The sequence below is a fragment of the Ictidomys tridecemlineatus genome, chromosome 12 (genome assembly GCF_052094955.1).
Source record: "Ictidomys tridecemlineatus isolate mIctTri1 chromosome 12, mIctTri1.hap1, whole genome shotgun sequence".
NCBI lineage: Eukaryota > Metazoa > Chordata > Mammalia > Rodentia > Sciuridae > Ictidomys > Ictidomys tridecemlineatus.
The window spans coordinates 44,663,372-44,679,327 of record NC_135488.1 but is presented as its reverse complement, the minus strand read 5'-3'; the positions used below and the strand labels follow the sequence as shown (position 1 = coordinate 44,679,327).

General features: G+C 36.0%; 1 protein-coding gene across 50 annotated transcripts in view; it reads left to right on the top strand.

The window, feature by feature from the left end:
- The window catches only part of Map4k4 (mitogen-activated protein kinase kinase kinase kinase 4), a 179,272-nt gene that overhangs the window by 119,440 nt on the left and 43,876 nt on the right, over positions 1–15,956 (top strand). For all 50 annotated transcript variants that reach the window (XM_078028779.1, XM_078028787.1, XM_078028790.1 and 47 more), the window contains 5 exons: positions 127–181; positions 1,611–1,689; positions 5,136–5,311; positions 7,656–7,728; positions 9,265–9,475. In XM_078028779.1, coding sequence (XP_077884905.1) covers positions 127–181; positions 1,611–1,689; positions 5,136–5,311; positions 7,656–7,728; positions 9,265–9,475 — 594 coding nt within the window. The remainder of the gene's footprint in view (positions 1–126; positions 182–1,610; positions 1,690–5,135; positions 5,312–7,655; positions 7,729–9,264; positions 9,476–15,956) is intronic.

Genomic DNA, 15,956 nt, shown 5'->3' with positions numbered 1-15,956 from the left:
TAATATCCTGGCAAGTTTCTGTTTGTTTTGTACACTTGAAAGAAAGCCTTTATTTCAGTTGTGTGAATAGTCATAAGTGAGTTAATGGCTTTGCAGCTAATATGGCATACTGTTTTATTTTTGCAGAGTGATCTTTGGTCTTGTGGCATTACAGCCATTGAGATGGCAGAAGGTGCTCCCCGTAAGTAATTTTTCTTTACTTTTTAGCCCAGTTGTAATATGTAACCTAAACTAGTTCCTAGGCTTCAAAGAGTAGTTTCATGTATAAAGTGATTCTTGGTGGAGGCATTTGTAAACATTATAAATGAAATTCTTAATAACCACTGTCCCTTATGGAGATCTCTTGGTATGTATAGGCTGTATTTTCTTTTATTTAAGTAGAATTCACATGTGTAAGCTGAGATCATATCAATAACTGGTAATTTTGGGTTTTGCATTTTAAAGTTAATATCCAGTTAAACTGGTTCCTAAAATGAAATTCTAGTATTACTTAAGTTTTGACTTAATAAATGGAGGCATTGTTTTTATTTACAGAATTTTTGGGGGGGCGGGGGCGGATTATTCATGAAAATTTGTAAGAGTGTTTGCTTTTCCTTGGATTAAATCAATGAAAACTTTATAAAATTGAGAGTTTTGATCAGGGTTGGGATAGAATAACAGAAAAAAAGGAAAAAGCCATATTTTCTGCTGGTTTCCCTAAAAGGGAAAGACAGTGTAACTGCCTGGTACATAGTTGCTGAATAAATATTTGTTGAATGAATGAAAAAATCATTGACAACAAATTAGTTTGCAATACAGAAATGGATGTCTGCCTTGAATACCAGATGTTCCTCATGTTTCTTTCTAAGGAATTGGGACAGGGAAATATTGCTTGATCCTTTGTCTCAGTTTTCTTTCACAATGGGAATACTATTTGTCTGCGTCTCCACCCCCACATTCCCAGCTGCCTTATAAGAATCTCTTGAAGGTAAATAAACACATGAAAATGCACATTACCTATGGTGACATTAATGCATACATGTGTGCCGACCATCTTTATTGGAATGAGTGATTGTAGAGGTAGTAATAGCACAGAATTAGACAACTCCATTTTACTTCCACATTTTCACTCTTTCATAATAATACTAGCTGTAACAATAGTCAGCAACATCTCTGAAGGGCTTAACGATCCTTACTCTGTTCCAGGCATTGTATGAAGGCCTTCCCAAGGTGTGTTCACAAGCAGTGCCTCATTTAATCCTTATTAGAACAACCCTGTGAAAATACAACCATTTTCATTATAATCTTATGGATGGCTTAAAAAACATAAGTGTTTTTATCTTCTTTTAAGACTTTGAATTAATTTTTATCTTTAGTTCATGAGAACTGTCTAATGTCTGTTTGAAAGTGTACATTCTTCTTGTTGCTCTTGTTCTTTGTATATTTTATATTTTTAAATGAGAAATTCAAGGTATGCCCAGAGTTCCAAGCTAGATGTCTAGACAGCTTGACATGAAGCCTATTAATTGGGCAATTGGAACAGAATGTTTGGTGTTACTTATGAATGAGCCCTAGAAGTCAAGAATGAGTAAAATAAGTGCCATACTGATACAACCGTCTCCTCTCCCCAGCTCTCTGTGACATGCATCCAATGAGAGCACTGTTTCTCATTCCCAGAAACCCTCCTCCCCGGCTGAAGTCAAAAAAATGGTAAGCTATGTATGGATTTTTTGTTGTTGTTCTTTTCTTTCTTTTTTTAAAATCCCTATTGTTTCTTTACAGTTTTACTTTCTTTTGAAGTAAAATTCTGGCCATTCTAATTTCAACCATTATAAAAGCCAAACACCAATTAAAAAAAAAATTAATATTTTTAGTCCTTTTTTTTCTTGATAAATCCTCTTTACAAAATAGTGTCAGGTTATCATGTGAAACACCATAACGTGGTTTCTTTTTAATATTTAAAAAAATAAAATTAAATATATATTTAATATTTGCTTTTAAGTACAGATACTTTTAAACATCTTTCCATTAAAACAGCAAAGCTTTGTTGACTTGAAATCTCTCAGATGAAATAGGACTTTAAAATTAATGGACGAGTTTACTATAATTATTGTTATTAAGTGTTTTTTTGGCATGCTTGTTTTCATTCCAGAAGAACATAGTAACAGACCGGAGCCCTCTCCTTGGCAGCCACCTTCCTCTCCTCCTTGCTGCTCTCTTGCATGTGTCCCATGAAACACTGAGATCCCTGGGAGGGCTGTGATGACAGCCTTCCCTGAGGAAAGCCTTTAGAGTTTCAGTATTATGGGCGTATGTGTTTGGGTGGATTTTAAAATCTTTAAGGGATTTGCCAGGCCCTGGATATCGACGACCCCAACCCCAAGAGTTTTTTTTCACTTGTTCCTTCCTGAACTTTTTTTCTTGAATCTTTTTTTATCAGGTCTTGTCTACACTCAGGCTCCTCAGACATATATGTGGGCCTTCTTCCTTTCTCTGTTTTCCTTCCTGTTTCTTGGGCTTATCTATCTTTATTGATGCTTACCTACTGTGCTCTGCTGGTTCCCTCTTACCTCCAACCTTTCTTCTTTTTAAAACTATTCTTATTAGTTTTCCAATTAATGTTTTTCCCTTAGGATTTTGTCTCTTCTGAAATATGCACAAAGTCTCTGAGTCTTCCATTCAGGATTTGTTCTTTTGGCTGTTCCTGTCTACTCTGCTCTTGATTGCTCGTTTTCTGATCTTTTGCAGTTTTCTTTTCCCCTCTGGGGTATAGACATGTACATACATTTTCACCCCAGCTTCCTTTGTGCTTCTCCCTTTCCTCACTTTTTGGGTCCTCACACATTTTACTCTTACTTCCCCATCTTTATTCTAGCTGGATTTTCTCATTCTTTATGCAGTGTCTTTAACTGCATTGGATTCCAGATAACTGAGGCCATCTAATTCCATTTACCAGTTTTAGAGAGGTTGTCAGAGGCCACACAATTGCAAAGATCTTAGTTTGATTGGTCCACTGTGTTAAGATATGATAACTTTTGGCATCATGGATAGGCAGCTCCAGGGACACCAAGTGTGTACAGTGGATATCACTTAGGAGTAAGGTAGGGGGTGGAGTAATAATTTTTTATCTAGCTCATCCTAAACCAAGTGATTCTTGTTTTTCTTTTCCCTGTCATATTTTATTGAAGGGAGTTTTTACTGGGAGGATTACTAAATTAATGCTCTGTCTTCAGGGTACCTCACACTCTGATTATTCTGTCGATTACTTGCAGTTTTGTGTACTATGTGTACAATATACAATGATGTAAAAATATTGTGGTGTAGGTTGTGATCGGTAGAGATAAATGCTTCCTGGATTCTTTTCTTAACACCAGACTTCCATGATCATCCATTCACACCATTGTTCTCATTTTACCCAGGTATTCTAAAGGGGTTAGAGGATTACAGACATAAAACCTTTCTTTGGGACTGCTATTTTGCTGTCTACCACATGTAAATTTCTATTACTGTTTCTGGAGAAATGATGATTAAAAAGATGATTAATAACCTCTCTTCCAGCAGAATTTATTGTTGATTTTTAAAGAAAATATTATAGATGGTTGATTCCTGAATGTTGGTTGAAAAAGGTATTAAATCTGTTTTTATTTTCATCGTTTAAAAAATTCCTTTGGAATCTTTTCATTCAGGACTCCAGGGTTTGGTCTGGGGAATGATTCATGTACTTGTATCTTTAATAAATTCCTTAAAATGATCCCCAAGGGCAGCAGGATTTAGGGATCTCTGAGTTAGAGCATTCCATTTTATAGTATTCTCTAAATTTCCCATGTTTCTCATTAAACACCTTCTTTGATGTTGAAGCCTTTCTCTGAGCCAATTCTAACATATTTCTGCATTCTTCTCCACTTTCATAGTAATCTCAGAAAATGACTTCTTATTCTCTGATATTTTTGCCCCTTTGTTCGTATTGTTCCTTCATGCTGTCTTTTCTCTCTCATCTTTGGCATATCAAACATCTGCTTTTTCTTGATGTCTAACCCACTGTAGTAGTTTTTGCTTTTTCTCTTCCTTAAGTTTAATTATATATCTGCTATTGGATATACCTAAATTTTCTCTGTTTCTACATACATTTCTGATAGAGCCTACCATAAACAAATACATATATAAATATTTGTTGAATTGAAAAAATAGTAAGTTTGAATAGAAATAAAAAATAATTAAAGTGATTCTTTAAAACAATGAAAGAACCGAATTAATTTTTTAGATCATATTTCTAAAGACTGAATATTTCATTCATTCAACAAAAATTTATTACATACCTTTTGTGGTATGCCATGCTTAGAGTTTAGCATTGCTAATAAGTTAAAAAAAAAATGAGAACTGTTCCTGCCTGAACTATTTCAAACCAGTAAAGGAGACAGAAGCTTAAAAGTGTTCAGTATGTTAAGTGCAGATAACCCCAGAAAAGTCTCCTGTCTTAGGGTATGTAGGATAAAATGTTGCCAGGAAAGACTTACCAAAAGACATGACAGATGTGTCTCAAAACAGAGTGGGTGAGAGTATCTTAGCTAAGGGCAGGGCTGGAGAGTCCTTGTGAATAAGAGAAGACCAAGTGGCTGATAGTAAGGGTGGCAAAGTCGTTGCCCTCTCAAAACTGTCATTCCTACCTTTGTATATTAAGCCAAATGAAATCTGGTTGAAGTGTCAAATGAACAGGTGTAAGAGTCCCAGCATTTTGTCAGTGCAAGGCTTCTTTGCCCCTGTGTCTGTCCTTATCTTTTAACTATCAAGGTATCTGTCCTGTGTTTGACTTCATATTAGCAAAGACCTCCCCCTGTTCCTGCTTCTCCTACCCATGGCTTAGTGATTAGTGAGCAACATTAGATTTAAATCCAGTACATTTAAACCTGATTTCCTTCACAATGCTCTTTGTAGTGTATTGTCAGTAATATGGTATAATTCTTTAAACTGTTACAATCATGCTCCTGATCACCAAGAACCTGAGTTCCTATTTGCATTCTTGTATTGTTCCTGTGCATTTGCAGAGTATTCATAGTGGATCCTGAAAATCTTTGTTTTCAAGTTTACAAATTACTGATATTTTGGAACTTTGCTCTTTGTGACAGAAATTTGATGATATTTTTCACTTCCTCTTACAGGTCAAAGAAATTTTTTAGTTTTATAGAAGGATGTCTAGTGAAGAATTATATGCAGCGGCCCTCTACAGAGCAGCTTTTGAAACATCCTTTTATAAGGGATCAACCAAATGAAAGGCAAGTTAGAATCCAACTTAAGGATCATATAGACAGAACCAGAAAGAAGAGAGGAGAAAAAGGTATTAAATCTGTTTTTATTTTCATCGTTTAAAATTTTTCTTTTTAGGTTCTTGCCACTCCTTCCCTAGCTGTGAGGTGGTTCTCACTTGGCCAGTTCTCAGATAGTTTGTCTCTGCTGTGCAGTACAGTGATCTGGCCTAGGATCTGAGCAGCCAGAGCTGTATGGTGTGTCCTAAGTTGACACCAGTTTGATCGGCATTGTGGTAGTTCAGCATGATGGAATGTTTTTCCTGTCTCTCCTTGGCAGCACATCAGTGGCGCTATTTTTTTTACTTCATATTGGATGTTCTTACAGTTTCCTTCACTTGGGTTTTGGACCATCATCATGACAGTGTTCCCATATTATTCTCCTGCTCAGGAACCAGGGTTTCCTGCTGCTTTATTTTGCTACAGGTGGTATGCTTAGGCATGGTTCACTTTTCTCTTACTTCTGCACAACACAAACATTCTGTTATACGAGTTACTGAGGGTTCCCTTCTGTCCCGGCATCTTTATTTTCTTTCTGTAAACCTGCCTGGCGTGCCCCATTTTCCTTCTGTCTAGCAAGGTACAGAACATGCCTTATCTTTGGGCTCCTAGTGACTTTACACTAACCTCACAGAACAGCATTTGCATAACTGCATTCCATTCATGAAATTAAAAAAAAATTAAAATACATTTCAAAGTCAAAGAAGAAACTAAAGAGAGCAAGTCCAAGGCAAAAGAGAAATAGTCAGAGGCTGGGCTCATAGTTAAGTGCTTGCCTAGCATTCATGAGGTATCCCGGGCTTCAATTCTTAGCACTGCCAAAGAGAGAGAGTTGGTCAGAGTCATCCTGGAGCCTCTATGGAGCTTTTTGCATGTTCATTTGCATCTTGGACAACTTAGATATTCTTAGTGAAGCCTTGATTGGTGTTCTTTTTCCCATTGATGTATTCAGTCATAAAAGTAATTAAGCTTTGTATATAGAATTATGTGATTGTAACAAAGTGAACTAAAATTTGAAAACAAGTCTTTTTTTTTTTTTTTTAACAGTTGACAGGGTAGCCCTATTTGTGTCAAATATTATTTTTATATTGGATGATTTTCCTGTTACTTAATCATAACAGCTAATAGTCTTGCTGTGTACCAGGTGTTAATTAAGTACTTACCCTGGATCACCTCAAGTATCCCTCATCTTTTACATTTTGCCAATGTAAACAGTAGTGCGCCTAACCTTTTTTTCTTAACTTTAAGTCACAACAGCTTATTTTCTTTTCACATTCACCTTCTACAAACCCTCAGCTTCTTGTTAGTAATTACTGGTTTATAGTACAAAATTTTAAAAATAATGAAATACTCATTTAAAAGATCCCAGTGATAATTTAGGTTGGAATTTCCCTTAGAGGGTGGCATGTATCTATCAGTCTATTAAAATTATGTAACTTGGGCTGGGGTTGTGGCTCAGCAGTAGAGTGCTTGCCTAGTGTGCGTGAGGCCCTGGGTTCGATCCTCAACACCATATAAAAATAAATAAATAAACAAAATAAAGATATTGTGTCTAACCAAAAAATAAATTTAAAAAAAAATTTATGTAACTTTGTCCAGAATAGGGAAGAACCAACGTCATATGTATAGATTGACAAATTGGTTTTAAACCATATTTTAAGTCCTTAGGCCTGTTTTTCTCACCAGGAAACTGATTTTCATCTTGTATACCTGAAAGAAAGCACAAGTGTATTTTTTTGTGTTGTTTGTGTGTGTAGACTTTTAAGTCTCTTCAGCTTCTGTGGTTTTGATTGCTCTTTGGAGTAAAATGGCTCACTGAAAGTTGAATACTGACATTTGCAGTGGGACCTATAAAATGGCCTACAACTTTTAGGAAAATGAAATAAAACTTGTGGAAGTGAAAATGAATTATTCATGTTGAAACTTTTGATTACAGTCTAGTCTTAAGTTGAGCAGCTTTTTTCCCCCATCCACTTGCTATATTGTTTGGTTCGTTTTTCCCTGGTTTAGTTCTTATAAATTGTGGGAATATTTGATTTTGTTTTCTTACTACATAATGCTTCACTTTTTGTCCACCTAGCAAACCTTTCTCTCTGCTGTACTCCCAATGGATCTCCAGTATTTAAAAATAACCAAACAAATTTTCTTGGTTGTTTTGGTTAGTTTCAATCTGTTTCTTTTCAATTTTGGCATCAGAATAAACTTCTGTGAATTTGCTGGTGCTCTAGTCACTTTGATTTCGTTCATCTGGAGCTCTTCTCAGCAAAACCTTCAAGGATTTTTAATATTTTGTCATAATGCTCTTGGAGATACTTGTGTGTGTAGGCACGTGTCAGGATATGAGCTGTCTCAATTGTCTTGTCCTTGTCTTCATAGATGAAACTGAATACGAGTACAGCGGGAGTGAGGAAGAAGAGGAGGAAGTGCCTGAACAGGAAGGAGAGCCAAGGTAAAGGCACAGCCTCTGTTCATAGACTGCACTTAGTGCGGATGCCAGGATTTTAGAAGGCTCATGGGTAATAGGAAGGAGTCTTAAATTACCTTGAAAGTGCCTTGCTATCTCTTATTTCTCTCTCTCTCTCTCTCTCTCTCTCTGTCTCTGTCTCTCTGTCTCTGTCTCTCTCTCTCTCTCTTTCTTTTTTTTTTTTTTTTGACAGATTCCTATAAACATCTCATTACCCACTGTTGGTTTTTTTTTCTTTTTTAAACCAAGGATTACATATTAATCCCTACCTAGTAACTTGGAATTGTGCATGGCTGTGTTGAACTTGGACAGGAGACTTTTGTCCCTGCTATTTACTTGTCCAGAAGGCACAGATAATGCAGGCCTTACACTGGGAAGATCAGTCCCACACTCAGTGAATTGTCCTGCTCATAAGGCCAATTTTGTGTCATCTGGAGCTCTTCTCAGCAAAATCTTCAAGGATATTTATTTTGAATGAGGCAGAATCATGGCCTGCATTGAAAAACTATGCAGTCTTTCCCCAAACCCCCCATCCCCCATTTTTTGCTCCTCTCACAAATGGGGTCACCAGCATTTGATTTCCTGTGTTAAGGTGTGTTCTGCACTGATCCATTATATGTTTTGATTTATTTTTGGCTTCCTACGGTGCAGTATACAAAGATTGAGGGGTTAAAACTGGTAAGGTGAACTTCGTAAGAACATCAATCAAAGAGTAAAGGATTTTTCGATTGTAGTGATGTTTTTCCTGACACCCATTCATGACATCACTGCAGGAGCCATGTATTTGAAAATGAGGGTTTGTTGAGAGAAGAGAATTTATTAAAGAAACAACATTTTGCTTTTTACTGTAGGAAAAGATTTGAATCTATTCTAAACTGAAAAGTTTAGAGGAGTTCGAACTGATTTCACAGGATATATAAAATTGTTTTGGGGTTAGAGAATGATTGAATAAGAGGCAATTGTAGGAGATTTGTTAGCTATGATATTTTGGGTAGCATGGAAGGTGAGAAATAGAGAGGCTAGGATGGGCGCTGGTTAATTTATCTGCAATGGCTAATTCATGAGACCCATGGAGTGCAGCTGGTGACTTGAACACAAAAACTGGGGGAGGACATACATGACAGGACGTGGTGGTTGACAAGGTGAAGATGAAGGAACAGTTAGTACTGAAGACTGCCCTGATATTTTTGTTTACTGATGGAAAACAAGGGGCAAGACAGTGAAGTGAAGTTGCCTGTAACCTTTCATTTTACAGAGTTTAGATTAATAAGAGAAATATTTTGTCAAGCGAAAATGTAAGATAGAATTTTTAAGATGCTCCTAAATGGTAAAAGAAGATGTGGGACTATTGAGCTGTAAGTAACAGTCATTCCTATGGATGTTTTAGTTTAACTTCTAGGGTCAGTTGGGGACTCCCATTAGGAATGAATTTAGAAAGGGATTAGGATACCAGAATTGCTACCTTTCCTAGAGGTCAGGGTAATGTGCACATACCCATGAAAGCCCTGCTTCCTCTTACAGTTCCATTGTCAACGTGCCTGGTGAGTCTACTCTCCGCCGGGATTTCCTGAGACTGCAACAGGAGAACAAGGAACGCTCTGAGGCTCTCCGGAGACAGCAACTATTGCAGGAGCAACAGCTCCGGGAGCAGGAAGAGTATAAAAGGCAGCTGCTGGCAGAGAGGCAGAAACGAATCGAGCAGCAGAAAGAACAGAGGCGGAGGCTAGAAGAGGTAGAAAATAAAAATGTCCACACTGGTCTTTTCTCTTTCATATTCACTTGGTAGCCAGGTACTCCAAGGTGTGTTGTCTGTAGCCCACTGAGATAATACCCATCCTCTGTGTAGCTATTCAAAGAACTTCTAAAGGAAAGCTTGTGCTTTGGACTGGCAGGCCTTCACATTCTTGAGGTCTTAGAAATGTTTTCCTTCCTTGTAAAAACTTTGAGGATCTGCCCTACAGTTACTCATGGACATATTGTGAGATGCAGAGCATTGATATCCCAGAGATGGCATCAGATGAGCTTTGTGCAGTGTTTCCATTGTGGTTAAGTTGGCTTGCTCAGGCTTGACCTGATTTCTTTTCCATTCTTGGCCTCTAGGTTCCAGTTTGTATTATGGTTATGTTTTTTGGAAACTTCAGACTTTTTCACATGAAAACATTTTTCTCCAAAAGCCTTAACTTACTTCAAAGGAGTATTTAAGTTACTCTTAGGTTGAGGATGTAGCTCAGTGTTGGTTTACTTGTCTCACATGCATGAGGTCCTGGGTTCCATCCTCAGTACCATAAAAATAAACAAACAAAAAGTGACTTTTAACTATACCTTTATATTTTTATATATATTTAAGTTAAGGGATGCAGAATATTTAAGAATAAAGAACACAGAATTTTAACATGAGATTAGTATGTCCTGGGCAGGGGATGTGGCTCAAGCAGTAGTGTGCTCGCCTGGCATGCGTGCGGCCCAGGTTCGATCCTCATTGTTTATCTTAAGTTCAATAAAAAATATTGAAATTGTGTCCCAGAGAAAGCCTGATCTGCAAGCTAAGATAAGCTTATATTAGTTTTACTTGGGGTATGATTTTGAACCTGTTATGTATATAACTAAAAATCATGTCTGCTGGTTTGTATGTCTTTATTTTGATCTCATAGAGATAGATTATTAAAAGAAAAAAGAAAAGTTTCTAGAGATGATTTGTTTTTAGTAATCCTTGTGCCCTCATAATAGTACATTCTTAAAAAAATTTTAATCAAATTGTACAAAAATCATATTAATCTAAATTTGTATTTGATGTTTCTAGATCTTATCCTTTAGAAAAAATTCCAGCTGGGGATATAGCAAAGTTGATAGAGTACTTGCCCCACATGCCCAAGGCCCTGGGTTCAATCCCCAGCACCTCCGAAATAAATAAATAAATAAATCCCAAAATTTTCAATCCCATTTCAGTCACATTCTCGTGAGATGAAGACCATATATACTCTGAAGACTTAAAATATTTGCCATTGAGGTCAAGCGTGGAACTTCACTTATTGATCTGTGGATCACTTTTTCTATTATTTGTGTGTCTTTTCTATTTTAGAAGACTGCTGATGTGATACTAAATCCTCCTGCCTCACATCCTTTCTGTGGGTATTATAAGATAATCTCCTGCCTTTATGATCTTTCCTTGCAAAGTGTATAGCACTGGAATCTCAGGTGTTACTGTGATTTTAGAGAATCTGCTTCCCTCAAGTGAAGGGTACAGGAAGTATGTGCACTTCTAAGGTTATAGTTTGGTGAAAGTAAGAGAAATTAAAAACAAAGGCAAGAAGGAGAAAAAAATATTTTCTTTGTGAAATGGGTTTACTATCAATTATAAGTTTTAGCACTAGCAAAACCACATTTTTCCATAAAAATTAAGAAACTATACCTTGTATTTGTTTTATGTTTCTTGACTCTGAAACCTTAGAAGGAATGCTTTGAACTTCTTTACCTCAAGGACTTTCCAGCAGTGATTCATGAATTTTAAAGAAAGAAAAAACATTTTTTCATTTTACATTGCCTACAGAAAAGGCCTTTGTTTTACAAATCATTAGAATCTAACATCAGGAGTACTGTGTTGGCACAGTGCTACTTTTTCACAGTTCCAACTGTAGTATATGCAGTAATTCTAGTGACCAAGCAGCCAGTGACCCTATGGCTAATGCCTTGATTTATGTCAAGTCAGTGACTCAGTAGTTGTTTTTGCAAATTCTTGTTTTTAAGAACATCTTTAAAAGTTCTCTTGGCACCTAGCCTAGTGGTTGGTTAAAATTTTCAGAGTTAGTTTAATTCAGCAAATATTATTTGTTGTCTCAAGATGGAGAAGAGTTGTCTTTGGGGAGAAGAGAAGCAAGTAGTTTCTCCACCATGGCTTCATCAGAACTTGTATATTTAAAAAAAAAAATCAAGCATTTTTAGTATATGTGCGCAGTGATGTGACCTCAAACCTTTAGAAATAGCTGAATCTGAAGAATGGCTTGGTCTATTGAAGTTTACTAGTTTCCATTAAAGCAAGTAAATCCAGGGGAGTATGTTTAAATGGGCCTTATTTTCAGAGTGACTTAGAAAAGTTTTCAGAATTATGAGATGAAAGCATTGCTTTAAATACCAAACTAGAAAGGGAACTTGAATAATTAAAGCATTGCAGGAAAAGTACATATTTACTTAGGCATGCTTGGGAAAATTTAATAAGGAAATCTTTTTATAATTTAAGAGACTTGGAAATCACTTTATAGCATCATTCAGTTTTTCAATTTGTTTGATTTTTGTTTAAAAGAAAAAAATGATTTAAGAAAATAATGACATCAGTTTGTAAAATCTTCAAAGGATTATAACATGTTTGTTATTTTTAGTAGGATAACCTGAAAAGGTATATTCATTAGATTCCCCAGGGTTTTGTTATTTGAAATGACAGGCATATGGTTAATTCACTAAGGATTGATGTTGATGGTGTATGTTTCATTTTTGGCTGTTTTGAGATTGTAATACAAGAAGCCAGGTTTTCATGATAATTATTCAGATAAATTTAATGTAGGTTTTCTTACTTTAATGGTTCCTGATGTGCCCCTCTCCCCCTGCAGTGGAGAGTTTGTTCTCATTAGAGTGGCTTTGTGATTGATAGTTTGAATTTTTGCTCCTGTTCCAAACTACACTTTGAAAAATCAGAGCATAATGTGGGAAGAGGAGTAAGTAACCATAATCTGCTTTGCCCATTGGCCTTGTCAAGAGGTTGATCTCCTAGCCAGGATGTGCTGAATAGGCTAATCTTGGGAAATAGGACACTTTCCACGTTGCCGTATGAATTCTTCTAATGTATGTAAGTTACTTACCATAAGACTTAGAGGAGGAGAGGGCCTGCTTCTAATTCATCTTCATGTACCCATGGGACTTAATTAGTAAATATTTTTTCAAATAGGTAAGTCAATCATTCATAGTCCTGTGTGTATCTCTAGAAAGGGTCCATTCAAATTTATTCCTGTTTGAAAGTGGACCCTTGGACTTCAAAGCTCGAATTTGAGTCCCAAAGCCACTAAGAATACTTCAAAGGACTTTGTATGATACCCTGAGACATAGAGTGTGTTGCTGAAGCATGAGGCATTATGCAAAGCGACAGTTAATGTTCAGGCCTTTGTGCACTTACTTGGTGATCTTGAAAAGATTGCTTTAGTATTTGATTAGATTTCGTCTTTGGATGAATTCTTGAATCTTTTATTACTCTAACTACCAAGTATTGGGTAAAATCACAGCAGTCTTTATTTTGGATGTCATATGCTTGGTGTGAGGGTGACATTTAATTACAAAAAAAAGGAATGCACAGGCTGAGGGAGTAGCTCCTTGTTAGAGTACAGGCTAGCATGTAACTGACCTCCCTACAAAATAATGTATCTTCTTGTGAAGATGATTTACAACGGGGGAAAAATTGAAAAAAAAAATGATTCCTGCTTTCAAGCAATTTACTAAGACCTTAAGATTTCACATGAAATTAAGAAGGAAAGGCTTTTTGGAAGCTTTTGGTTGCTAATTGAGATTTTTTTAGATAGATTTGTCCTTTATTTTTTTTTTTGAGATGTTGTTTAGTTCCTTTTTTTAATGTCTTTTGAGTAAATAATAAATTTTAATTATTTTAGTTAACTGAATCAATATTTAGTTATATTGACTTTGAAAAACAATGGAGCAGAAACTTTCATAGAGAAGTCCCTCTGAAATGACTGAAAAAGTTAAAAACAACATAAACAACAGGGATTTTTTTAAAAAGCAGAAAAGAGACTTAATTGTGGAAATTATGCATGGAAGAAGGCTGATTCTTAGTACAAATCTTGGAAGAGTCAGAAGTGGGAAGCAGTAGGTGGGCTGAAAGCAGGATTTTTTTGAAGGTGGGGGAAATAGAGAGAAGACAGCTAAGACTCCCCAGGCTGTGCAGCCAGGCCACTGTGCTCAAACCTCACCAGGGCCAGTGTATTCCCCCTGGGAAAGGGAGCAGAAGGAACTCAGAACATGGAGCAATCAGGCACAGCTGAGCATGCCAAGGGATGTACAGCAAAAAGGCATTTAGTGAAAATCTCCTGATGAACGTGATTGCAGATGTGCTCACCTCACTCAGTCCCCAGGTTCTGGCAGTCACACTTACTACAAATGCCACCTATTTCAACCATATCCTTTCTTCAACTCCAGAAGAATATTGGGATGATTCCCAGAATATTGTGAAGATTCTTCTCTGGACCTTACTGGCCATTTGCAAGGAAATGAGGCTTCCATGAAATGATCATAGTTGCCAGATGTGGTCCATCTATTAACCCTTATGATTTGCATTTTAGTGTCTTTTAGTATCTTTGGCATACTCACATTCTAGTAAGTATATAGCCAAGATTACAAACATTAAGAAAAGTCTTTAACATGAAAAATTTCAAAACAAATACAAAAAGGAACTTAAAACAGGATGCACCTAATGCATATACACATGCATTTATACAAAATCTTATCCTTAGAGAAAAGATTATTCATGAAACAAGATTATTTATGAAAAGAATTCTTCATTTAAATCTTAACTCAGAAAGGAGGGAGATACATTTGATTAGTAAAATCAGTAATACAGGAGGTCCAGCTTCTGTTTAATAGACATCCTAGAATTGAATATGATGGGACAATGTACAGAAAGTATTTTTAAAAAGTTTCTAGAACTCAGTATCTGGATTGAAAGATTCATCAGTTACATAGCACATGAATGAAGAAAAGGACCATGTAAAGGAACATAGACACTTGAAAATCTAGAAACTGAGGACGAAAAGGGTGCTAAAAGCTGCATTTGGGAAGCAGTCAGTATAGTAGGAAAGGGAAACTAGAATGGTCTTAGATTATTCAGGACGAGAAACTAAAAGATAAAATTCTACCTCTGAGATTCTGAGGAGAAATTATTTCCTTAGCCAAAATTGTCAGTATATCATGAGAGGAAAGAAAGATTTTGAGAGTTTTCACAGCCTTTACCTCTTCTGCACTCTTTCCCACAAGGCTGTTGGAGGATGTGTTCCAGCAAAATAAGAAAATCATAAGGGTTCTAGGTAACAGAGGATCCTATCCAGGAGAGTGTAAAATGATTCCCAGGAAGTTGATGGTCAGAAATATAGAGTTACTGAAGAACAGTGAGTAGTTTAGTGTATAGAGTCTTAATCTCTAAGATAAAAAAGGACTAATTCTTCAAGAATATTGAAAGGAGTTTTTTTAAAAAAATGCAAGGCACTCAGTAATTTTATTATAGATCCAATGAAAATCAAATAAAATACAACATAAAAAAGAGGCAGTTAGTAGTAACTTCAGGAAAAAAATAAAAGGAAAGTTAGTCATACATGTCTTAGTCATGCATGTAGTTTTTACTTATCCAGAAGTTGTCATACTGGATTGGAAATATGGACTGGATGGGGTAGTACAATAGATGGTGTCTAAGGTAGAAAGTTATTTAAAAATAGCTCCATACGTGAGTTATTTAAAAAGAAGGATGTGCTGGCAAGTGATAATTGTCAAGTTATATTGTTATATTGTGTATATATACAAATGTGTAACAAATCCCATCATTAAGCACAACTATCATGCACCAATAAAAAATGTGGAAAGAGGAAAAACAAAGGAAGATAGAAATAATGGGGGCAAATTTGAAAGCTTTAAAAATACTTATCCTTTTAGAGTAAGGATTAGGAAATAGGACAGCTTTTTTTTTTTTTCTCTTTGTTTTTTGTTTTTGTTTTTGTTTTGTTTTGGTGCTGGGGATTGAACCAGGGCCTTGTGCATGCAAGGCAAACACTCTACCAACTGAGCTGTGTCCCCACCCTGGACAGCTTGTTTTTGACATAAGCTATATAGTCTGTCTCCTTTTGACATTTTAAAGTTTCTACTTAATATTTTTATTAAAAAGTTTAGATGACAAATATGTTGGAAAAAATCCTTTGTGTTACTTGTTAAGAGCATTCTAAAAACATTTAAAAAAAATTCTTTTTAGTTACATATGACAGTGTCTTTTGGCAGATTATACATACATAAAATGAACTTATTCTATTTAGGATCCCACTCTTGTGGTTTTACATGATGTAGAGTTACCCTGTTCTTATATTCAAATACAAGGGTAGGAAAGGTATGACCATTTAATTCTACTATCTTTCCTATTCCCTGAAAACTCCCTTTCCTATGTTTTTCTTCGTCTAATC